General features: G+C 35.8%; 2 protein-coding genes, 1 long non-coding RNA gene and 1 pseudogene across 4 annotated transcripts in view; 2 read left to right on the forward strand and 2 right to left on the reverse strand.

Moving 5' to 3' along the window:
* The window catches only part of MFSD14A (major facilitator superfamily domain containing 14A), a 39,442-nt gene extending 38,142 nt beyond the window's left edge, over positions 1–1,300 (reverse strand). The window contains exon 1 of the mRNA XM_040626992.1: positions 1,077–1,300. Coding sequence (XP_040482926.1) covers positions 1,077–1,160 — 84 coding nt within the window. The 5' untranslated portion in view covers positions 1,161–1,300. The remainder of the gene's footprint in view (positions 1–1,076) is intronic.
* An 83-nt stretch (positions 1,301–1,383) lies between these two features.
* On the forward strand, positions 1,384–7,736 carry LOC121102053. Its single transcript, XR_005834095.1, has 3 exons — positions 1,384–1,674; positions 2,723–2,838; positions 7,291–7,736. It is a non-coding gene; the product is annotated as an uncharacterized LOC121102053 (long non-coding RNA).
* A 238-nt stretch (positions 7,737–7,974) lies between these two features.
* On the forward strand, positions 7,975–8,975 carry LOC103669391 (annotated as a pseudogene).
* A 5,092-nt stretch (positions 8,976–14,067) lies between these two features.
* The window catches only part of SLC35A3 (solute carrier family 35 member A3), a 44,706-nt gene continuing 32,166 nt past the window's right edge, over positions 14,068–26,607 (reverse strand). For both annotated transcript variants that reach the window (XM_040626994.1, XM_008697673.2), the window contains exons 6-8: positions 21,973–22,091; positions 20,327–20,460; positions 14,068–14,727 (exon numbers count right to left, since the gene is read on the reverse strand). In XM_040626994.1, the coding sequence (XP_040482928.1) occupies positions 14,637–14,727; positions 20,327–20,460; positions 21,973–22,091 (344 nt within the window). In that variant the 3' untranslated portion in view covers positions 14,068–14,636. The remainder of the gene's footprint in view (positions 14,728–20,326; positions 20,461–21,972; positions 22,092–26,607) is intronic.

The raw sequence follows: 26,607 nt of genomic DNA on the forward strand, positions 1-26,607 counted from the left end.
ATATATTTAGAATAAATATAAACATGGAATAAGAGGTATCATTTCTGCACACTTCTCAGGAAAGTGAAACATGTTTTACCTTTGCATTCTATTTCAGAACGTGATATCAAAGAATGCAACAAAGACTGGAGAGTGTAGCAACGGAGAAATTTCGGCATAAAAAAGTATAGGCGAGTTAAATTTTCAATTAAAAATCCTACGTCCCCTGCTGGTTAACTACAGCACACTGCATAAAGTTGTGATGACAACTGTTTCTAAAAAGCACAATTTTTTCTTACCCTCTCTCTTCCTTTCAAAGTGTCTTCTAATCCTCAGGCCATGATAACTCTATTTAGCATCTTTTGTTTTAAATAAGCAAGGTGAGTTTAACCACCCAAAGAACAGGGTGGTTACTGTTCTTTGGAAACCAGCAGATTTAAGTCTAGGCCCCTGGCGTCCTCCGTCACGCTTCTGACCTCCGGAAGTGAAGAGGAAAGCCCACCGTCTGACAGTGTTTACCGCACTGGAAGGAGCTAAGAGCACTGACCCAGAACGAGGTGGAAGAAAGCGAAGGCACTAAGGGGCCCCAGCGGGGTCGACGCGCCAGATGCCACCCGGTAAGCAGCATATGGGAAGCCAGGGATTGCTCTCAGCACCTTCGAAAGGGCCGCGACGGCAGCGCGGGGCCCGGCGGCGCAGGAGAGGCTGCGGAGGCGAGGGGCGCGGCGGGACCAGCACCGCCCGGGCTACGCGAGGGGCCGGCCGGCGGAGAGCCGGGCGTCATTTCCAGCCCGCCGCGGAGGCGCACGTGGGGAACGAGGCCGCAGGCCCTCCAGGGGCCACCGGAGGATAGGGCGGCAGGTGCGGGAGAGGCAAGCGGCTTCCCCCAGAGGATGGGCCCCGAAGGCCGCAGGCCGGGACGAGAGAGGAAAGCCCCGGAGCAGAAACAAGAGAGCCCAGGAGGCTGAGACATCGGCAGCACCGACGGGGTGGGGGAGGGCGGGGGCACTCAGGGCGGCTGGCGGCGGCGGCGTTGGGGGCAGAGATCGGATGGGGGGGGCCCGAGGGACGCTCCCCGGCGCGGTACCCCAGCTCACCGTGCCTCCGTCCTTAATGATGATCTTCTTGGCCAGCATGATACTGCGGTTCGCGGCCCGTTTCTTCTTCTTCCCCTGGGTCATTTTACCATCCTCGATTCCTGGCGCTGCTGCAGCCACTCCCGGGGCGGCCGGCCCCAGCGGCGAGTGCCGTCCCGCCACTACTGCCGGGCCGAGCCGCTCGGGGCGCCCGCCGCCATCTTGAGGGCCCGGCCTGCCTCCGGCGGCGCGTCACATCGTGCGATCCGCGGAGGAGCCCGCCCCGCCCCGCCCACGTGACGCCGCCCCGCCCTCTCGGTTGCTTGGCGTTCGCCGCGCGGGGAGGGAAGTCCAGAGGGAAGCCGCTAGGTTTGCGGCTGGTGCGACGCTGTGCTTTCCCCGCTCCTCAGCTCGCTCACTCCTCACAACAGTCCTGGGAGGTAGGGACCCTTATAGTCCTTCCTTCACTGATGAAATGTAAGTTTCTAAAAGTTACCTGCTCGTGGAGATACGGCTGATGAATGGTTGCACTGGAAATATGACTAGGCGTCCTCAACTATTATCCCTATCTCCAACCGTGACGAAGGGAACAGTTGAAATCGTTTTCCAGAAATAGTGGGTAAGGATAAACTGACTTTTCAGAAACAATATTTTGTCTTCGTGCTCACCCCCTACTCCCCCTAACAGCCCCACGCTCTACACCCCCCCCCGCCCCCCGCTCAACTGCAGCATGCGTTTTCAGCAGCTTCCTTAGTCCCAGGACCTTTTATTTCCTGCCAATAAAAACGTACATAACCTATGTTACGCTTTGTAACCCACCACTTGTTTTACTATATTGTTTAAAAATCAACTTAATGGGGGTAAAATTCTAGAAATGACAGTTGACACAAGTGAAATGCGGACTACAGATTAAAGTATCACAATGTTAAGTCTGATTTTGATAACTGTTATAATACCCCTTTTCTTAATACACTTAAGTTTTCAGGAGTGAAGGGATGTGATGCATGCTACCTGCTCTCAAATAGGAGATAACATGTTTGTATATGTGAGGAGGGGGTAAGAGTGACAAAAAGGCAAGTTGTTAAAAGTAGGTTTCTGAGTACAGTGATTTTAAGATGTGTTCACAAATTCAGTGATGTACTTTGGAAGAGATGGGATCTCATTCTCCTCTTCAGTGTAGGACTGGGCTGAGTGACTCTTTTCTAATAGGATGGAGCAGAACTGACAGCTTTGACATCAGCAGGTAGGTCATAAAACGTATGGCATCTTCCTGCTAGGTCTCTTTTTCATTCATTCTGGGCTCAAGTCTGGGGAAGCCAGCTGCCATATTATGATGCTCAAGTCTAGGTCTAGGTGTCCGGAAACTGTGGTCTGCTACCAACAGATACGTAAGTAGTCTTGGAAGCAGATCCTCCAGTGCTGATTAAACCTTCAGCCGACTGCAACCCTTGCCAACATCCTGACTCCAATTTCAGGAAATCCTGAGCTAGGACCACCTAGATTAGCTGCTCTGGGTTCCCTGACTCTCAAAAACTATAAGAGAAAAAGTACTTATTTTAAGCCACAAAATTTGGGGGTAATTTATAATATAGCTGTAGATAGCTAATACACAGGGTAAAGGGAATGTGTTCTTTGTATTATTGTTGCAACTTTTTTTTTTTTTAAAGTAGGCTCCACGGTGGGCTCAAACTCAGGACCCTGAGATCAAGACCTGAGCTGAGATCAAGAGTTGGGGGCCTAACCACCTGAGCCACCCAGGTGCCTCAACTGTTGCAACTTTTATGTAAGTTTGAGATTATTTCAAAATAAAATGTTAAAAAATAAATTTGAATTTTCCGTTCCTTCTATTTCTATATAGAACATTTGACTGGAAATGGAAAACAAAGGCATTTTACCTTGATAGATAGTTCAAGTTACATTTTCCCATCAACAAGGAAACTCATCATTTGTTTATTATTATTATTTTTTAAGTAGGCTCCACATCCACGGTGGGGCTTGAACTCCAGATCAGTTGTGGCATGCTCTACTGATTGAGCTAACCAGGCACCCCTCATCATCTGTTCAAAAATATTCTCTTGCTGAAACATTTAATTGAGCCCCAACCTGAAGCTCCTTAGAGAAGGTCATGACAAGATCTCATAACTAAGTTCTGAGGAGCTTGTTTTGGATGGATGTAGAGGGCTGGTTAAGATAATTTGTATGATTACTCTGACTTTTCATAGCCCCACAGAATGATATTTCATCCAGCTATACCAATTTTACTATCCTAAAGAACTGATTATTATTCATTCAAAAAATATTTTTGAGTACCTATAAGTGTTTGTCAATAGTTTACTAGACACTGAGGATACATGCATACATGGAATCGTATATATCTTCATGAAGCTTAATTACACTGGGAACAAAGTTATGAAACAAACACAAAGGGAAGATAATTGCAGATTATGGCAAGTGCTGTTGGAAATAATGTAATAATGAGAAATTTAACACATTGAATGTCCAGAATGTCCCAGGCTTTGTGCTAGAAGAGCTGCAACAGTAAACAAGAGAGATCAGTTCTAACAGATCTGTTGTTTATATATTTGTGGCTTTGTATATGATTTGGGGTTATGGAGATTCACAAACTTTACATTAAGTGGTTAGTGTGTCAGGGTTCTTTGGTTACAGTCAACAGAAACTAGCATTTGCCAGCATCAGCAAAAGGTAATGATTTTGAAGGATATTGGGAGTCCCCCCAAATAATGAAAAAGCCAAAAATCAGGCTTGAAAACAGGTAAGAACCAAGGTGGAACGTTCATAAGAACACTTCATGAGGCTCCTTGGAAAGTACAGGAATACCTTGCAGAGAAGAGAAGTGGCTGAAGCTAAATATTCCTAAAGAAACTGAGATTGTATCACAGAATCCAAACCTCAAAATGCACCATTTATTAAAGAAACTGCACTTCACTATATTAACAGAAGAGGGCTTTCTTTAACTATAAAACTGAGTCACCCACATCCCTTCACCCCTCCCTTCCATAGAACCACCTTTTCTTGCTGATCCAGGAAAATCCAGAACATCTTATCAGAAACAGAAAAAGCCACCAAAACCCCATACAAGGCTACTATTAGAAAATAAAGACTTTTCAATTAAAAGAAAATACTACCCTCTAGAAAATGTGAAGCAGTGAAAAATTACATACAACACTCCAATATGAATTAAATATCATTAAATATACAACTGCAGATGTGAAAGTATGCAACACATACAAGGTTTAAAACCCAGCAGGAAGATGTGAGAGTTGATGAAACTCAGGCAATATACTGAAAAAATAAAATCATCTAAAAAAATGAATACTGTATTATAGGATTCCTAAGAAAGACATAATGAAGGTAAGAAACATGGAGAAGCATAAATCAGTTATGAGAACAAAAAAAGAAAGCAAAAGGGTCAGAGAGAAGAGGACATGGAAAAAATGATCTGGGCCTCCAGACAAAAGCCAACAACAAACAAAATTAACATTTCCAAAGGAGAAAACTATAAAGTGGTGCCAGAATGACAATAAAACCAAGCAACACAACAGTGGAGCAACATTCTCCAAAAAATTCAAGAAAGGTTGAGTCAAGGATTTTATATCTAGTCAAGCTGTACTTTAAGTATCTAGATTCTTGGGGCACCTGGGTAGCTCAGTCCATTAAGCATCTGCCTTTGACTCAGGTCGTGATCTCAGGGTCCTAGGATCAGGCTCCCTGCTTCTTTCTCCCTCTCTCACTCTCACTCCCCCCCACACCTTGTGCTCCCTCTCTCAGTCAAAAAAAAAAAAAAAAAAAAAAATTAAAAAAATTAAAAAAAGTGTGTAGATTCTAGAAGAAATTTTCTGTATGCTAGACTTGAGGAACAGTGTGCTTAGAAACTCTACTTGTATACTTTACTGGAAGAGCTCTATCCAGCCATGAGTTGATTGGGAAGGATTCAGCAAAAGTACTAGTGGAGAGTATTAAGTATATTTAAAACATATTTAATATTGAGGGGCGCCTGGGTGGCTCAGTCAATTAGGCGTCTGCCTTCAGCTCAGGTCGTGATCCCAGGGTCCTGGGGTCGAGCCCCACATAGTAACAAAAGCAGGCACTACAGTGAGAAAATAGTGTGTAAATGTTATATATGCTCTAATCAAACAGAAGTAAGGGAACTAAAAAATATGAAGATTAGAGGAAGGAGTAGAATAAGTTCATTGGTTGTCACAAGGCAATTAGATGGGAATCAACATTTAAAGATGACAAGCTCAATAGCCTAGACAAGCAAAAAATGGGGGCTCTAAGAGCATTACATAAAATGCTAACAGTATAAAATGTAACCACTAGAACATGCAAAGATTTCTAAACATAAGAACATTTAAAAGAAGAGAACACACTCCACAGAGCAAAAGAAACAATAAATAGAGCAACATACATGATTGTTTTTCAAAAAGAAACACGGGAAATACAAACTAGGAGCTAGTGAAAATACTACCTTTGGGGGTGGTTAAGGATGGGATGGACGGATAGCCATAACAGCTAGACTTAGCTCTGAGTATACTTTTTATGTAGCTTTAACTTTGAACCTTTACATATTCAAAATAGAATAAAAATCTTTACGTAAATTCTAAAAGTGAATACAAAAACAAACCTAGTTATGTCACATTACCATGTAGAGAAAAGAATGATTTCCATTAACTTTTGAACACTACTCTGACTATACACCCTTAGTGGGCTATTAGTCTAAGGACAAAAAGAACTGCAAAGAAATCTTAAATTTTATTCAGTATGTTTACCATTAGTAATACTGGTATTGTACTACTGAAAACTACGCTACATAATAAAACATATAAACAAATACACTGTTGCTCAGAACAAGGATTTTCACTGTAAAAGAGAGGCAAATATAAAATTAAAAAAAAACTTGTAATGCTAAATGTTAAGTATTAGTTTGAATTCATGACCTTTTAAGAAATTTACTTCCTAGCTCTGTCCACTGAAATGGTCTAAAAGCAAATAGAGTCCAGATTCCATTCCCCTTGAAGAGAATAGGGCTATTCCAGGTTTGGGATGGGACAAGTACAAGGTAGGCCCTGGGACATCTTGTGACTGAAGCAAGGAAAAACTCACAGACTAATGTGGTCATGTCTAAAAGACACAGAAGCTGGCCTACAGGGATTTCCACTGGCTGTTGGCTCACAGTATCAAAAAGAACTGTGACTGTAGATAACATTGAATAATTTGAACACCTAGTGATATTTGAAAAAAGAGGGAGCACTGGAAAAAGGGAAATAGTCTTTTTTAAATAGAAGAATATAAACTAATAGCAGAAGAAAATCAGAAAATTAAAATTTTTAATTTTTAAAATCTATTTTTATTTTATTTTTGAGAGAGAGTGTGCAAGGGGGGAAGGGGTACAGGGAGAGGGAATCGTAAGCAGGCTCCAAGCCCAGCATGAAGCCTGACTCGGGGCTCGATCTCACGACCCTGAGATCATGATCTGAGCCTAAATCAAGAGTTAGATGCTTAACCACCTGACCTACCCAGGCACCCCTGAAAATTCAAAAATTTTAAATCACCATTTTGCAACTCAGTGTGGTGTAATAAATGATTCAGCTAAGAATCATCAATTGATACTAAATTTATTGAAGGCTGTTAGGGAACATTGCCTTATAGATTACTAATTACTAAGCAGAAAAAAAAAATGACCTTATAATGGAAAGATCTGGTAATCAACACTTTGACCAAATGATTATTGTCTTCATTAGTGAGATAACCTAGAATTATGTTTCTTCAATGTGATAAAATATAAAATCTACAAGATCACCTATGAAATATTCTTTCCAAAAACATTTAAGCTGAAGCTAATCAAACCTACAGACTCCACTTCTAGTTCAATGGAAATACAAAGAATAAAGGGAACAAGTCAAAGGATATAAACAGATCAAGGACAGGAGCAAAGTGATTTAGATTCGTTAAAAAGTCACATCATGGGGGGAAAAAAACCAAGAGGGTGCAGGGAAGGATCTTCTAGACTAAGAAGGCAATCAAATACAAAGTATGAACTTCAACTGCATCTTTGTTCAAAAACAAAACAAAACAAAACAAAAAATGTAAAGTTGTTTTTAAAGACAGTTGGAAATATCTGAATATGAACTTAGATGATACAATCAAATTAATTTAAATTTGCTTAAGTATGATAATGATATTGAGTTAAAGAGGAAAATGTCCTTATTTTTAGGAAATGGATGCTGAAGTATTTAGGAGTCAAGTGTCCGGATGAAGCTAGTATGGTAAAATGTTAGTAATGTTGTATTTAGGTGAAGAGTAATGACTACACCATTCTTTCAACTTTTATATATGTTTAAATTTTTTCAAAATGAAAAGCTGAAGAAATTTAAATGGAAAAAAGAGTCTTTAACGATGATTACTTCATGAATGGATGGAGAAAACCCATGAATTTTTCAAACCTAACCTGGCAAAACCTGTCATAGCATGATTGAAGCCATTAAAATGGCAATAATATTATAAAAATGAAATAAACAAAAACAAAACAAACCTGGCCTATAAAGTAAATGGAGACAAATAATATTAAGTAATGGAAATTTGGGGCATTATGTACATAATATCCAAAGTGAACTTCAGGTTTTAAAATTCTAAAATTCACAGCAATATTTTCAAAATCATAAATTGAAACATGGGCTCATCTCTGTCAAAATTTTCTATAACCCTATATCAACCAACAAATATAACTCTACTTTGGCTATAATATTTAGAAAACCTATTAAAGGAGCTTGCATATATTAGAAAAAGCCCGTAGTATCACAATTTTTAATTGCTGTATTTACTATCCATGCAGAATAAAATAGAACATAATAAAACTTTAGCCTAAAGGAGAAAATGTAAACTCTCAATTATTAAAAATCATGTTTTTGAACATGCAGTGGCTTTTAAAACAAAGAGCAAACTCATAAAACAAGCACATTCACAGATTTTGCTAAAAATACTTGTCTAATTTAGCAAATTTAACTAAACCCCTTAAATACTTCACATTTCAAGCACATTTTAACAAGAGTGTATTTTCAGATGATTACTCCCAAACACTGTAACAATATCCATTGTTCTTTTAAATCTTCAGTGAGGTCTACTTAAAAAAGGTTGAAAGTGTATTTCTCTGGTAAACTATTTCCAAAGGAATAATATGTTACTTGTTTTAAAGAAGTTATTTTTACATATTAGAAATCCTAAACGAATAAATTCATAAATGAAAAATTGGTTAGATCCAATGGAGGGCTGCTGCTTAACCCTAGCAAAGGATTATTGGAAATGCGGACTTACTAATTGACAGTGAAGCCAAAGGAACTACTGCTATCAGTTTTATTCTGTTAACTTTTTCTTATAATAGTGATGGTTAATGGTAATTTGAAATTAGCTTAAAATTGACTTGGTGCTGAAGTGGCTGAACTGCCAGGAGGGGCCTAAGTGTGCTTGAAGGACCCAAGATTGTCTATAGCCACAGGGAAAACGGTGGAAAATTCATCATCACCACTGCCAGAAGGAGTGATATTTATGGCTTTGTTCTTAAGCTCTCATTTTGGCTTCACAGTATGTATCTTGTGGGCTTTTATTCCTGAATCTTGGCTAAATTCCTTAGGCTTAACCTACTGGTCTCAAAAATATTGGGTGGTTGCACTGCCCACGTACCTTGTCATTACTATAGTAATTGGTTATGTACCCTTTTTTGCGATAAACATGATGAGTACCTCTCCATTCAACTCCATTCATACAATCATAGATAACTATGCTAAAAATCAAGAGCAGAAGAAATACTAAGAAAAGGCCATACCAGCATTAAGAGACATTCCTATTAGTGAAGTAAACCAAATGTTCTTTCTTACAACCAAAGAATTTTATGCCAAAAACTGAATTCTATACAGACTAACACCAAGCATTTATTATGTTTTTGATGTAATAATTTTGACCATAACTATTGTGGCTATCTCTCTTAATTATACCCAGTATTGAAATGTCAAAAAAGCAAGTTGAACTTCTTTTAGATTAAATTCCATTAAATTATAAATGTTCTCAAATATTAGTTGTTAATGGACAGAATAAAATACTGTATTACCATGTAACATACTTTAAAAAAATAAGTATCAGTAAAAGCAAGAAGTTCTTCCAGAGAGACATTCACGTTGTAATTTTCAAATGGCAGAAAATAAAATAAATAACAAATAAGCTCAAAATTGTATATTAATATACAGTATAATTTATTGTTCTTTAAAAAAATAGTTCAGCATTTATAAAGTCATTTAACATCAGAACTGAAAGCTAAATGAATACTATATGTGCTACTTAGCACTGTATCAGATTATAAACGTTTTTCTACCCTCAAGTCATATGTTCAGAATCATTTGACAACACTTCTGAAATTAAAATCATAAAGTGTGAAAGTCTCTATAAACAACTCTCATTACTTGTGTCTCCTCATCAATTCAGAAGAATGTGTATAGACATAAATGGTCACTGTGTAATAAGGAATTTGGGTTTACCCAAAGAAAGTTCTGGCCTACATCTTTAGGACCTCATACCTAATAATTAATGCTAACAAGATGACTCAGGATGAATGCCTGTAACTTGATGTCAGCCAGTTTTCCAGGGAGAGGGGAGCTGGAGAATTCAACCATGTGGGCAAAGAAGCAATCATGCCAAGTAATAATGCTTCAATAAAAATTTGGACACCAAAGCATGAGTGAGCTTTCCTGATTGGTAATACTGTGTGTATACTGTGGCCAGCGTAGATAACACTGTCCAGGACCCCACAGGGAGTAGACAACTGGAATTTGGACCCCTTCTAGATTCTACCCTATATGCCTCTTCCTTTGGCTCGTTTAAATTTGCATCCTTTCTTGGTAATAAACATGATTGTGCGTGTAATAGCTTTCAGGAAGTTCTGTCTTTCTACTCAATTATTGAACCTGAAGGTAAATTTGGAAAACTCGTGAATTTGCAGTCACCAAGACACTCTCTACTATAGTAGAATTTCACATCTTTGGGGTTTGAAGGCAAGTTATTTTCTCTTTGCTATTTTCTTTTTTGGAATATGTATGTAATAATCCTGCTTTGAAGGAATTCAAATTTAAGAACTGTAAGAAACACCATTTACTAATGCTGGTCACTATCTGACTCTATTGAATGGCAGTAATTATCTATAAGATTTGAATTATGAGGTGTATTTGCATAGCACTGGGATTCAAGGATTGGATATACTTCCAATAAAAGAAGTATTCCAATTCCGAAAAGATGTAAAGATTTTCAGTTAATTCTTTTCACAAGAAGAAACCAAAGTATCCATTTCTAAAATGCTGATATTCTTAAATAAATAAATTAAATGCTGATACTCTTTAGTGATCTATTAAAACAAAGCATTTTGTACAAGGTTATTTCACTAATAGAGATGGAAATGAAATCCTTTATATTGCTTATTATTTGATCTCTATGCACTGAATTGATAGTCACAATAGAAGCAATTATATTCAATGATTTTTGAAGAAAATATGTACCAATTACTGTAATTACTTAACCTTGAGGCTAGCAAAGAGATAATTTATTTAAAACAACAACAAAAAATTAGGCTATTATCACACAGATAGAGAGGTTCTAACTAGTTTAAATAAAATCCAGTCTTCCATGCTAGAGCATAGGCTAGAAAAAAGGAAGATCACACATGATAAAGGTAACTAGAGAGATATGGAAAGGATCAGGGAGTCATTTCTGATATATAGAAAGGAGTCTAAAATCAGTTAAGTCAAACACAGGTGACAAGGGAAACAAGGAAATATAGGAGGAAATTTATATGGTTAATTATGAAAATCTTTTTCTTAAATCTACTAAATAGATAACTGGATACCAAAAAATGACAAAGAGAAACTGATCCATTAAAAAGCCATTTAACAAAAGACAAATTTATACATTCTTCTAAATGATGTCCATAAAAAATTTAAATATACAAATCACATTCCCAAACTCAAAGGAATCTTTCTAACAAATGAAATACATAGACATATAAACAAATTCAGAATTTAAACCATTAAAAAAATATTTTTAAAATCACAGTAAATTATATTTCATAATAAGAAAACAACCAAATGACAGCTATATACATTTGTTAAAGTTTCAAAAGCTCAATGATGGAACAATGGTGCATAATTTAAATAGTACTGTTTACTAATGTTTATAATAATATACCTATTTTAATATTCTGTTAGATAATGAATTTAAAGAGCAAATGTTGAAATATCCAAAAAATTGAATTAAAGTCATTCATAAAACGTCAATTTCCCCATGTGTCCAAAGTAGTGAATTACAGTAATATCCTCCAGAAAAGTCAGGTATTTGGTAAAGCAAGGCACATAGGACCAGATTTTGATAAAGGTGCTTTTCCTTTGGTCCTGTAATTACTTTAAATATGCTACACATATCTGGGAGAGTCTAAAGATGACTTTCAATATAGCATAAATAACTTATAAACTTTTTCTTATGTAAAGCATACATCCATGTGTAATTAAATATTATAACAACGAAAGTGTAAATAAAATAAGCGATGCTAAGCCCTATTTTTAAAAACAAAACAAAACTCAGTTGAATGACTATACAATGACATTTTAAAAGTCCAATAATTTGATATGTAGGAAAAGTGTATCAATTCTTAATAATAATCAATATTACACCAAGTCTCCTGGGCACAAAGTCAATTAGTTTCTTTTCAAATTTTGTCTCCTGGGAATCTAGTTTAAATATCAAACTACATTTCCTTCTATGAGATTGTGACATTCAATATAAACTGATGTAAACATTTTAAGTTTTGCATCTCTAAACTACAGTTTCCACCATAAAAGTAGTCTACAACTTCCCTAAAAACACTTACTAAAGAACTGGTGATATTACTGTGTTGAAACATCTACATATTGAATTTCAAACTTTTCTTCCCAAATACCATATTCTTAATTTTTAACAGAACTATCAACTGGCACTCTTCTCCCATGAATTAGGACATTTTTATAATGAACAAGTAGCAGGGTAATAACAAGTAAGCTTTAAAAAGTAAGAATTTAAATAATCAAGGAGTCATCATTGTATAAGATTGATACAATAAGGCTTTTGGAGGTCATCGAAACACACACCACACACACATTTGAAAATGGCATTATCTGTATAAATGACACGAACTAGGATACAGGCTCCCCTTCTCAAATACGATTCTTTCTCTATGAATTAAAAATTATAAGCTACACAACCCAATCTCTAGTAACATCTTTAAGCCTACTAGAAAAGCAAAATACAAATTAAGCTTGTCTAATAAAAGTTTGGTTTGAAAATATGCTTTAGACTACTTTGTCCGTTCTCATTACTCTTGATTCTATTTTTATAAGCTTTATTGGGAATCTTAAAAATTGTGTTATTTTGAACACCAGAAAATATATTATGGTAACTAACATGTCTCATATCCAATATTTGCTTTTATCATTATTTGAAGGGACACTCGGCCTGAATTAACAATTAGTTGTAAATGTACAGTGAATTAATATATACTAGTACCCAACTAGTACTTCCATGTGGGCTGAACATAAATCTCTATATTTACTCTTGAATTCTTTGCATTTGCAGGACTTAGATTTCATTCAGCAATAGATAGTAGGATGTTAGTCTGAATGTTGTTACAATCTAAAAACACCATGCTCAGAATGTGGTAAAGTTATTAAACAAATACTCTAAAAGATGGTCACTCAGTATTGTAGGACAAGCTTCCAGAAAGTTTAGTTAGTTCCAATTTGGAATCACCAGCAAATTGATTTAAGGTATTCTGTAATTTTGATCACTTTTAAACTCTGAATGGAATAGATCAGGTCTGTGTCCTGTAGAGATGTGGCTTGCATAAGCAAAGTAACACAGCCAGTCCTAGTAAGCCAAAAGTACCCAAAAGTTTGTAACACGGTATTTTTGAGCCAAATTCTATTTAACAAAATCCATTATAACTATATAAAAATATTTATGTTTTTACAGTTTTTATACTATTAGAATGGGAGATTTTTAAAAATATATAAAGCATGAATGAAAAAATAAAGTAAAATACTTCTTATACATAATAGGTAATTCTATATACAGTCAATAATTAAATTAAATCCATATTTCAATTTTAGAAAGTGTTCTTGCCCACCAATTCACTTTACCATTTTTGCTATATTTTCTCTCCCCCTTGAACCAACTTATTAAATAACTCATGTAATTTACAACCTCAACTCCAGTGCTAATCAAAATGGAAAAGAAACCACTATCTTAAACCTAAGGGGTGGCTCCTTCGCAGCAGCTTTTACAGGGCCACAGAGAGGGAACTCAGAATTCGCCTCCTCTCCCAGACATGTGCCCAGAGTATTCCTGGGGATGGTGGGCTTATGAGAGGCCTAAAAAGTTCTGAGCAGCCTTGAGTTCATAGCTATAGTGCCATTTAAAATAACAGAATATCATGGCAATCTGGAATGTCTCTAAGAAAGGTCATTTTGGTCTCAATTTGTTGACATCTATACTATTATTATTTTGGTTATTGTTTTTAACAGTTGTAGATTAAAGGAGTTTTTACAGATCAATGACTAAAATATTCATTTAAAAACATTTTAGTTGTGTACCGTATATGCTTTGATAGTTCAGAATTCTCCAAGTGGAGATATTAGACAATAATAATTACTTTAAATTATTAAGTGAGTATTTAATCCTTTTAAATTCATTTTGAAACTTTAATAGAAATTACCACATACAGATATTTAATTTAAAGAAATGTTAAGGATTTATCTGATTTACAGAAAAGAAATACAATTAAGAGATTAAGGACAAAACTCCATTAGTGCAAAAGTCTCTGGCTACTATCTAGCACAGGAGCAACTGGATTGCTTTCAGCAGTTTCAAAGCACTAAAAGATCTTAGAATGTAGATGGAGAAATAGATGTGTGTATTTCCCTTAGACCCAGGACATAACTTTACCAATTTTTATGTAGTTGAACAAATGACATTTAGCAATCCTTTCTTTAGTAATCTTTTGTATAAATATAAAAATCTCAGATAACATGAAAATGTTTTTCAAATCATACTTCTATTTCTTCACAGCTTTATAGGCAATTTTAATTTTCAAACTGAATATTTCATGTGATTTAATGAAATATTTAATGAAATATTTAATAAGATTAAATAGATCTAATTCACAAAAATTGGTATCTGACCTTTGTTGTGTGCTCTTGCAAAGAGTGCATAGGACATTTCTGCAGCAATCAGATTAAACTCAGATTTCAAGTTTTCTCCGATAATTATTCTAATCCCTGGAAATACTTTCAAGCTTTGATTTCTAGATATAATAGGTATTTCGTTAACATATACACATATTTTATCCTTAAACTTTTATATTTTCAAACCATTTGAACAATAGGATGAGATTCAGCATGATGATATCTTCTTAGATCTGTAGAAGTCCTCTATGCAAGCTTAATGTTGAGACTCCTAGTGCACCATTGTGAAAAACCAGTTAAAGACAGTATATGACTATGCTTTAGTAGGATTGCCTGTAGGTTTGGGATCATAACCATATAGGAAAGTAGCTGTTATTACAAGGATGGCTCCAAGGAAAAAGACACTAAATAGATGAAGAAAAAATGAAAAAGAGATAATCAGATTAAAGGCAAAACAACTTCTTTCTATTTCTTCTCTTATAAAAACAATTTGAACTTGAGGAAAAAATGTTCCAGTAATATGGCTAACAAATACTGAGTACTTACTACATTCTAGTTTTACATGCCTCTCATTTAGTTCTTATAAGCACCCTATGAAGAAGTATTAGTATTAGCCTCATTTTTTTATATATGAGGAAACTGAGGGTTAGAGAGTTTAAGTAACTTGCTTTAAGTCCCACAACTTTAAGTGGAAGACGAGATTCAAATCTAGGTATGTTTGACTCTAGAGCCCATACTTTCATCCACTGCACTGTATTGTCTCCCAAAGCAAAGATGTTTTGAATGTATTTCCCCTTAATATGTCTTTTGCCTGCAATACATTGAATAATAAAAGATCTCAACTTTTAAAAATTTGAAAATATAAACAGAAAATGGCATTCTTTTGAGACCAAAATGAAGTTCAGTTTTTTGTTTGTTTTTTTTTAGTAAAGTTCAGTTTAAAATGCAGGTAGACTCAGTTCATTCTTTATTTTATCTATCCAGAGATATAATATGCCTTATTATAAACTGGAAATGAACTTAAACTGGTACTGGAACTTAAAGTGGAGGTATATTCTTCAAAGTACTATTACAGGGACATGAGTTAGTCTTGGTTTTAAAGTTTCTATTAACAGTACAAAGTCACCCCCATGAGCTTTACCACAATAAACATTTGTTCTATAAAGGAAAAAGATCACAACCCTTATTATGACATAAAGGGCCCTTCCTAATGTGGTCCTTCTGACCTCATCTCTCATATTCCACCCACCCAATCTATAATTTAGCTACTCCATTCAGTGAACACAGTGTGCCTTTCAGGACAGTGTCGTTGTAGATGCTATTTCCTCTCCTTGCAGTGTCCTTTCTCCCAAGAAAATTGATGATTCATAACTCAGATCCAATGTCTCCAAGGCTCATTCCTCTAGGCAGAGGTACTTTATGATAACATTTATTACACTATGTTAAATGATGCATTATTGACACATCTGCACCCCTGCTTAACCATGTGCTCTTCATTCATCATTATACCCCGAGTGCCTAGGATATAGAGGGAGCTCAATAATTATCTGCTGTGATAAGTATCTAGTGTTGGCCTGATGTAAATGGGCAACTTTTCAAAAGCCTTGGATGCAGGTACACATGTAAGAGTATGGTAACATAAAACTTCCTACAATACCTCTTGAAGAAAATTACTACTACAGGAACATTTCATAATAATTTAGGCTTTGGAAAAGCTTCTGACTGAAAACTTTGTCAGGAATTCTGACCTTTGCCTAGCTTTCTGGACCTCTGGAATTATATAGAATCACATGCTCAACTGAAAAGTTGTCTGATCCAATTTTCTACCCACTGCAGGAATCCATTCTATGAAATTTCTAACAGGATCTACTAGAATACCTAACGATGTCAGAAAACCCCCACCTGTCAAGACAGCTATTTTTAGATGGTTATGAGAGAAAAAAAAATTGTTGGGAAAAAACTATCAGAATACAATAATTATTTCAAGGATTTAAGCACCTGATTTCCAACAGAGTTGTATATACTGATCATAAAATTCTCATTTATTCACATGTCTATCTCTCTAATCCCTGTGATCTCCTTGAAGAGAGGAAATCATATCTCATTCATACATTCTTGTTTTTCCAGGATCTGGTACAGTAAAAGGAAGGCATAGTGAACACTTAATAAATTTTTGATAGAAGAATAAACAAGCCCAAATGCAAGGATGGTTAATATCAGTAAGCAAAATAATCAACACTAGAAAAATAAGTTAGGAAAGGGAATACTGGTGATATAACACCAACAGAGATGTTTAGCAGTCAGCTGAAAATAGGGATCTAGAGTTGAAGTGAAATTGGGACTTATCTTCATAGAGAGGACAGATAAGACACGGCAGTGAATGAGATGAATGAGAGAGTGAGTAAGGATTGATAGGTTACTAAAGGAGCAATCAGAAAGGCAAGTACAGGAGAACTACTTCTGAGAAAGCAACAAACAAAACAAAGCAGTTTTAGGAAGTGAAATGGGGATAACAAAGGAAAATATATTAATACATTTGGAACAGAGGTCACTGTATTTATTGCTTAAGAGATGCTCTTCACAAAAATAAGAATACATAAAGATAGAGGGTCTAGTTATAGGATAAGAAAAATAATCCATGTCCTTCATCTGACTCAGTGTCAAAACATTCATTCATTCAATAATAACAGAATCACTGTCTTTTCTCTTTTTATCTTCATCCCAACATACCTTTCACAGTCCCTCAGAAACATGGATTTACGTGCAGGTATATATCTTACTGACAAACTACTACCTTTTATCCCTCTACTGATTTACCTTTTCATTTACTTGTTTATTGTTTATTCTCTGCATGGTTCAAAGATTTAAAGTTGACAGCCTTATATGAGGTGTTATTTTTTTTAAAGGTATGCCTTTTTAAATGTACCCTAAAAATCCACAGTTCCAAAACATTAAAATAAAGTTCCAAACACACACAAATAATACATTAGCACGTAATTTCCCCCATTTAATGAGTAGAGGCTATAGGATCATTAAGATATAGACCCTAGTTGTTAGGCTAGTCTTTCCCATACCAAACTAGAAACAGAAATACTTTTAAATTCATGCCTCAGAAAAATTACACATTTCAACATGTGTGTCCCAGACCTATTGTTCAGGTTGCTAGAAGAATGAAACCATAAATGTTCGATACAGAAATATAAAGAGCATATTATGTTTTTCTGCTGCCACATTCCATCCATAATCCTATCTCACTCTCAATAACACAAATGAATTTTACTAGCTGTATTTTAAGATCTTGAACATTCATTCAAACACACAGAGGACCTATTATAGGCCAAGCTCTGGTCTTGCTGACTTATAAGATGGTAATAAATCTTCTGAAGAAAGGAGAAAAGAATGTTAGAATGGGGGGGGGTGCTCTTTTATTTAGCAAGGTCTCCTGATAAAATAAATTTGAACCAAGACCTGAGGATGTGAGGTGTGAGGGACTTTGTCATGTGAATACATAGGGGATGAGTATCAAGATGACTGAAGGGATAGTAAAGCCCATGCCAAAGAGGTTACTGTAGATAAAAAAGGAAGGAAGGAAGGAAGGAAGGAAGGAAGGAAAAGAAAAAGGAAGGAAAGGAAGGGAGGAAGGAAGGAAAGGGAGGAAAGAAAGGAAGGGAGGGAGGAAAAAGTAAACAAGAAGAAAGGTAGCTGAGGGCCATATCAAATAGGCCATTAAGAATGACAACTTTTAGGTGACATGGAAAGTAAAAGGTTTCTGAGCAGAGTGGTGATATGATCTAATTTACATTGGAAATAGTCTGTTTGCTGAATGAAGAACATTGTAGGGGGACAGAGCAAAAGAAGAAACAAGGAGACAAATCAAGAGACTATTTCCTTAATCCAGATGATAAAATGAGTATGCCTTGGACCAGGGTAGTAGCAGTGGAAGTTGTGAGAAGTGGTTAACTCTAGAGATATTAAAAAGGAAGAGGTGACAGGCTTTATTTCTAGATTAGAATGATGTGTTCAAGAGAAGGGTAAAGAGAAGTCGATGACCTTACTTCTCACTTCACTCAGAATTTAAAGAACTTCCAAATATTTTAACTTTCTGTCTACATCCATATCTATAGGCCTTTCTTAGGTTACTGTGGATAAACTGTTCCTGTTTAAGTCAAGGAGAATTTTGGCCTAAGCAACTGGAATAATGGAGGTGCTGCCATTTACTAAAATTTACTAAATTGGGAAACCCTTATAAGGACACGGAATGAATTATGTAGTAGACATTCAAGGGAAAATGTCAAGTAGGCAATTAAATATACGAGCCTGAAATTCAAATTAAAATATGAAAGAAGAAAGAGAGAGAGAGAGGAAAGAAAGAAGAAAGAAAGAAAGAAAGAAAGAAAGAAAGAAAGAAAGAAAGAAAGAAAGAAAAGAAAGAAAAAAAGAGAAAGAGAAAGGAGGAAAGAAGGAAAGAAAAAGGGAGGGTAGGAGGGAAGGAACGGAGGGAGGGAGGGAGGGAGGGAGGGAAAGGTAGGGAAGGGAAAGTTATCAGCATACAGGTGGTATTTAAAGCCCTGAGAATGGGATAGACCAGTGATGGGTACTAAGGAGGGCACGTATTGCATGGTGCACTGGGTGTTATACGCAACTAATCAATCATTGAACTTTACATCAGAAACTGGGGATGTACTGTATGGTGACTAACATAATATAATAAAAAAATCATTAAAAAAATAAAAAATAAAAAAATAAAGCCCTGAGAATAGAGATCACCCGAGGGAGTGTAAATAAGAGGTTCAAGGACAGATCTTTCGGAGACTCCAAAGTATAGAGGTTGAGAAGATGAGGAGGGGAGTGAAGTTAGAGGAAAACGAAGAATAGTAACCTGGAATCCACTAAGATATAATCTCATTACTCTGGGATTATAAATTAATAACTATAAAAAAAATAATAGGACATTCAATACCAGCTGTAATGGGTATTAATCACACTTCATTCTTCCTGACTCTGTCTCCTCCCTTGGCATCCATGACACTGCACATCCTGGGTCTCCTGCCTCACCCATCATTCCTTTTGCAGTTCTCTTCCCAACCACTCTTCTTCCTGCCACCACCTAAAAGAGTTTTCTCATGCACCACATTCTCTACATAAACTATTCTCTTCAAGAATGCCATCTACTCTCCTGGCTTTACTTACATCAATTCCACACATAAAAATGCCAGTATATGATTTATATTATAACTTTATATGACTTATGAACTTTTTTATATGATATTTTACTTTGGGGAAAAAAGTTTGGAAAAAATTTTCCAATCTATTGGGAAAATTCTGGCTAGTCAAATTTGTATAAAAACTTTCTAGTGGAAGATTTTCTTTTATGCATTTAGTTTGAAATCTTTTTAAAAAGACAGTTGCATAACAGGAAACAAACAGGGTTGCTGGAGGGGAGTGGGTGGAGGGATGGGGTAACTGGGTGATGGACATTAAGGAGGGCATGTGATGTAATGAGCACTGGGTATTATATAAGACTTATGAATCACAGGCCTGTACCTCTGAAATCAATAATACATTATATGTTAATTAATTGAATTTAAATTTAAAAATGTTTTTAAAAAAAGATAAAAACAGAGAGGGAGGTGAACCATAGAGACTCTTAACCCTAGGAAACAAACTGAGGGTTGCTGGAGGGGAGGTGGGTGGGGGATAGGGTAACTGGGGTCTCGGGCATTAAGGAGGGTACATGATGTAATGAGCACTGGGTGTCATATGCAACTGATGAAATCACTAAATTGTCCCCCTGAAACTAATAATACAATATACGTTAACTAAATTGAATTTAAATAATTTTTTTAAAAATAAAAAAAGATCGTTAAATGGATTTTTTTACTATTATTTCCTTGATTCTTCAAAAGTTGTAATAAAACAAAATTTTTCATACCAGATCTTATTAAGAATTCTTATTTTTCTATATATTTTGGAGACTTAAAGAAATAGAAAAGAATATATTACCTGGTTGGCACAAAATCTTGTAGCCAAAAATAGGATATCAGTGTTGATAATATTATGGATAAAGAGGTTGCAAATCCTTTTAAAATATTATCTGCATATTTAATAACAGCAGCTATTACAAGGCCTCCAAGTGCCTGCAAAAGTTTTAAAAGATTATTTTAAACATATATAAAACTGCTTCTCAAAACAATCTCATTACTCAATGAAGCTTTAAGCTTTTGTCCTATAAATTTAATCCCTTTATAATAAGTGATTTTTATTAAACATATCCTATAACCAATAGACTTCCAGGTTTTGTTCAACAGCCCTCTTATTTCAAAAGTTACCTAATGAAGTAACTACAAGCGTAACCTGCAGTTTGTTATAATATAGTTTGACTATACTGTGACTAAAACAACTACCCTCAACCAATTTAGTAATTAAACATCACTTGTTCAGACAAATGTGGAAAGACTGGTCACTCAGATCAGTGAAATGTTTTTACTTTTGAAGAAAAATAAAGTGTGACTTGAAATTTATTTTACTTGGCTTTCTTCCTCCAGCTTCTCACCAATCTACTTTTTATTGCTGTCAGATTACTCTTCCTAAAAAAACTGTAGAAAGAACTTTCTACCAAATCCCTCTCAGATTCCAAATTGTGACTACTTAAATAATGAGGTTTTACCATACTACATAGTTTTGTTTTCTGCCACACTCTACTTATAAATCCTAAATCTGGATTACCCATGTTAACAACTTTCACTGTACCTCTTCACATGACAAAAGATTATTATTAGTGAAAGTCACAAACTATGCCAACTGAGTTCACTACAATTGATGTTCTATTACCTCCTGGCACCCTCACATCAACCATACCAAACCTTCTTTATCTTACTCAAGTCTTACAGAAGAGGGCTTCCCTCTGCTAGGATAAAAGCCATCATACAAACCCTCTTGACTACCCCATCTCGACTTCAAATTTCCTCTGAATTTCCACTTATCCTTGTCTCCTTTTCTCCTATTTTAAAAATAGAAGTATTCTTCCTGCTTTCAAAACACAACTATCCTTTGCTATCTTCACCCAACTTCTGTAAGAGACCTTGCTTCTTACAGCTTCAAATACCTCTAAAGAAAGGCTTTGTGAGGACAGTGACTTGTATCTTCACTTTTATATCCTCCAGAGTAATCAAGTGTATTTTTGATGATGAAATTATCCAACCCTTTAACAATTTCAAATTACAAACTTAGATAATTTGACAGGAATATTTTAATATGTAACTACAATATATGGCAATTAACTGTTACAGATTTAAATATCTAGATCTGCTTTTGAGCCTTAATGGGCTGATCACAGACTTCCTATACAACAAGAATTGTAAAAAAATCAAAAGTTATATTTGCTTTCAGCTTCAACTCTCTTATTCTTACACTTGATTTTAATTATGTCAAATTTAAATGCCATAAAGTTCATTTATGACCTTTTCAAAGTAAGTTTTCATTATGGCATTAAGACCAGTTCTATTTTAACTTCCCTGAATAAACTAGATATAATGAGAACACCAACAGGAGGACTCTTTTTCCCTCACCTCATACATGAGGAGCTACTGTGATTACCTACATTAAAATAAAGTTTATCAGCATTAAATATAAGACTTTAAATGTTTTACCTGAAGAATAACAACTATCCAAGTCAGTCGGTTATATCCCTGAAAAAATCCATTCTTTGACACCAATTCTCCATCATAAATGTATACACCCATTAATCCAAATATACTCCCAAAGAAACCTAAAAAAAAAAAAATAATAAAGTTTATGTCATGTGTCATTTAGTTTGTCTGGAGAAATACTTTTCCATTGACTTTCCAAATAATTTTATATTTAGCTTTTCATTTTGATAAAATTTGACTACTTAAAAAATCTTGGGGGCACCTGGGTGGCTCAGCTCAGTTAAGCTTCTGCTTCAGCTCCAGTCATAATCCTGGGGTCCTGGGGACGTGGGATAAGCCCCAGTTTGGGCTCCCTGATCAGCGTGGAGTCTGCTTCTCCCTCTTTCTCTGGCCTTCCCCCCTGCTTTCCCTCTCTCAAATAAGTAAATAAATCTTTTAAAAAAATAAGTAACTAAAATTTAAACAAAAATCTTTTACTTGGATATTTATGTAAATCTAACAAAATTATACTTAGTACTATATTACAACTATAAGACAAGGACAGGAGAATGTAGAAAAGAGCAGAGATTACCAACTTTGGAACACTAAAAAATACAGTGCTTCAGGCACCAGGGTGGCTCAGTCAATTAACCAGCCAACTTTTGGTTTCAGCTCAGGTCATGATTTTGTGGTTGTGAGATCAAGCCCCTCAATGGGCTCTACACCCAGCCAACTTTTGGTTTCAGCCCAGGTCATGATTTTTGTGGTTGTGAGATCAAGCCCCTCAATGGGCTCTACACTCAGTGTGGAGTTTGCTTCAGATTCTCTCCCTCTCCCTTCCCCTTTCCCTCCCCCCTGCTCTCATGCTCTCTCTCTCTCTAATAAATAAATAAATAAATAAATAAATAAATAAATAAATAAAAACTTTTAAAATATATATAATGCTTACATTACATGACTACATGGCTGTCCCATTCAAATATTTGAAAAATGGTCACTTTTGGCATATTCATTGTCTCGTACCTTCCTATTGCTAGCTCTGAATTTTCATATATTCATATTTATATAGGCAGATATAAAAGCTCAGGTATGTGGCACTGCATTTTTCCTTATTAAGAAGTTTTGAAGGTACAATAAGTAGTATCCAAAAATTCAAAGCTAAGAAATAGTCACACAACATTAGAAACTGTCATTACTATAGTCTCACTGTAAAGGAAAGCCAGTTCAGTGAGAAGAGAAACTATGTCTTATTCACTCCTGCGCTCCTTAGTTGTACCACAGAGTTTGTCACATAACTACTAGATCTAAGAGATTTCTAGGAGCAATCCTAAACTATAAAGAAATGAATGCCTGCAGGGACCACCTGTTAAGAGTAGTGTCTGGTAATATTTGTAGTCAAAAAGTGAAGGGTGAAGCAATTTTTTTATAAAGCCGTAACTACTTGAAGATTCCATGATGGAAAGGAACTGAAAGGGATATGAAATGTTCTTTTAATTTTATTTATGCCAACGCAATCATTTTTAAAATTTTTTCCTTAATTTTATTTATTTATTTGAGAGAGAGAGTGAGAAAACAAGTGGGGCAATGGGCAGAGGCAGAAGCAGGCCCCCTGCCAAGCAGGAAGCCCGATGTGGGACTCGATCCTGGAACTCCAGGATCACGACCTGAGCTGAAAGCAGACACTTAACCAACTGAGCCACCCAGGCATCCTGCCAACTCAATCATTTTTAATTAAATTTTTTATTTTAATTCTAGTACAGTTAATATACAGTGTTATATCAGTTTCAGGTGTATATCAATCATTTTAAGATGTCTAATTTTGAACATGAAAATATTACAAACTTACAAAACTGGAAAAATAAAAAATACAAAAAGAAACACTTATGATGGTATTAGTTTTCTATGTTTTAATTATAAAAAATAACACTTGAGGGGCACCAGGGTGGCTCAGTTGGTTAAGCAGCTGACTCTTTGTTTTGGCTCAGGTCATGATCTCAGGGTCATGAGATCAAGCCCTGCATCAGGCTCTGTGCTCTGTGAACTCTGTGCTCTGGGTGGAATCTACTTGAGGGTCTCTCTCCCTCACCCTCTGCTCCTCCCACCCACGTGCTAAATAAATAAATAAATCTATCTTTTTAAAAATAAATAAAAATAACACTTGATAATGACAAAACAAGGTATATAGTACAGAGGTTACATAAATGTCAGTATGTACAGATCTATTGCATTCTATCAGTTGTATAATATTTCATTGTATGGATAATAATAATAATCTGAAATACATACATAACATCATGTACCACAAGTTGTTCCAAGTGCTTTATGTATGTTAACTCACAACAATCCTATTAGGTAGATACTCTTATGCCCATTTTATAGATGAAGAAACTGATACACTGAGAAGTTAAATAAACGTGTCTGAGCTCACACTGCTGGTAAGTGATGGACTTTGGATATGAATCCAGGCAGTGTGGCTCTGGACTCTATGATCTTAACCACTGCACTTAATCATATTGATAATTTATTTGAGCAATCTTCTACATGTTATCTATTTTTTACAATTATAACCAATGCTAAAATAAATAACCTTGAGCATCTATCCTTGTGCTCTTGTGTAAGTATATCTGTAGAATAAATTTTTATCCAGAAGTGGAATTTTTGCATCAAAGCATTTATTTAAAATTTTGTTAAACATTCCCAATTTGAGATCCAATAGGTTATATCAATCTACAGTCCTGGCAATCATAGGTAATAAGAGTTTCTGTTTCTCCACTCTCTGGCTAACGTTGGATCTTATCAATTTGCTAATCTTTGACAGTTTGATACTTGAAAAATGCTATCAAAATGTTTTAATTTCAGGGGCGCCTGGGTGGCACAGCGGTTAAGCGTCTGCCTTCGGCTCAGGGCGTGATCCTGGCGTTGTGGGATCGAGCCCCACATCAGGCTCCTCCGCTATGAGCCTGCTTCTTCCTCTCCCACTCCCCCTGCGTGTGTTCCCTCTCTCGCTGGCTGTCTCTATCTCTGTCGAATAAATAAATAAAATCTTTAAAAAAAAAAAAAAAAGTTTTAATTTCAGGGCACCTGGGTGGCTCAGTTGGTTAAGCGTTTGACTTTGGCTCGGGTCCTGGGATAGAATCAGCTCCATGCTCAGTGGGGGGAATCTGCTTCTCCCCCTCCTTCTTCCTCTGCCCTTCCCCCTACTAGTGCATGCATGTGGGTATGCACACTCTCACTCTCTCTCTCAAATAATTGAAGTTTTTAATAAACATTTTAATTTCTGTTTTTGTAATCTCAAATTATCTACAACTTATTTATATATCCTATTCGAAACTCTGAGTTAGCTTACCATTCACTAGATTGTTATGAGGTCAAGTTAAAGAATAAGAAACCCATGATGTACCACAGAATCATGAATTCTGGCTTTTTGTTTGTATCTTAGAACTCAAGAAAATTTGGGGCAATCACACAATCTTTTAATATTTTTCTTTCCTGGTATTTGCATATTTATATAAATAGCTGATGTTAGTGCTTACTATGTAAGGTACTTTATTCTAAACACTCTACAAGTATTAACTCATTTAGTCATAGCAACATGTGGAGTTAGTACTATAATTAAGCTATATAGTTAGTTATAGCATATAGTTACTATATAGATACACTATAGTTAGTTATAGTATAAGTTACTATAATTATCAATGAGGAAAGTGAAGCAGAGGAAGATTAAGTAACAACCCTAAGGCCACACAGGTGGTTAAGTGATGAAATCAGGATTTGAGTTGGTCTGACCACAAAATCAAGTGTTCTTATCCACTATCTACAGATACACTGTTTCTGAAATGGTGAATTAAATTGGTTGGTGCTTTTCAAACCTCTGTACTTTCCTTCTAGACAAATGAACAAAAAGAAGCTAATTTAATCTTTAAAAGTATTTACGTCAAATATTCTTTTAAAAAATCCAACTTGCTATATTTCTGCAAATTTTGCACAGAAACTGAAATAAATCCTGTGATAAAAATGAAGGTTTAGTTTGTCTGTTATCACATTATTTGAAAACGGCTAGAAAGACGGACTAATTAAATTTGGAAGGTTTGTTTGGGATGGTTTCACTTAAAATATAGGCCATTAGGAGTACGGATATTCACTGTGGAGGGCTGGACTACTACCAAGGGAGTCATGATATTACCTGTTAAGTTGATGTAGACAGAAAAAAAATGTTTCCAAAGATGAGCTCCAAAACCACAAGGACAGAGGCTTAAGATAGAATGGTTGATTTGCAACTGAGCTATCTCTCACATGTAGCATTTCCCAGAATGAATATATACCAGGACTACTAAATGCTAGAATCTTTGTATAAGGATTTAAAGGTTATAATACTGTATATAAATAGTTTAAATATTTGTTCAGGGGTGCCTGGGTGGCTCACTCGGTTGGGCATCTGCCTTCAGCTCAGGTCATGATCCCAGGGTCCTGGGATTGAGCCCTGGAGAATCTGATTCTCCCTCTCCCTTTGCCCCTCCCCCACCACTCATAGTCTCTTGCTTGCTCACTCTGCTCTTTCTCTCAAATAAATAAATAATCTTAAAAAAATATTTGTTTAAAGGCAATCCTTCAATATGTGAGGTGTGTTTTGTTTTAAACTATTTACTTTCAGTTACA

The sequence above is a fragment of the Ursus maritimus genome, unplaced genomic scaffold (genome assembly GCF_017311325.1).
Source record: "Ursus maritimus isolate PB19 unplaced genomic scaffold, ASM1731132v1 scaffold_12, whole genome shotgun sequence".
NCBI classification, from domain to species: domain Eukaryota; kingdom Metazoa; phylum Chordata; class Mammalia; order Carnivora; family Ursidae; genus Ursus; species Ursus maritimus.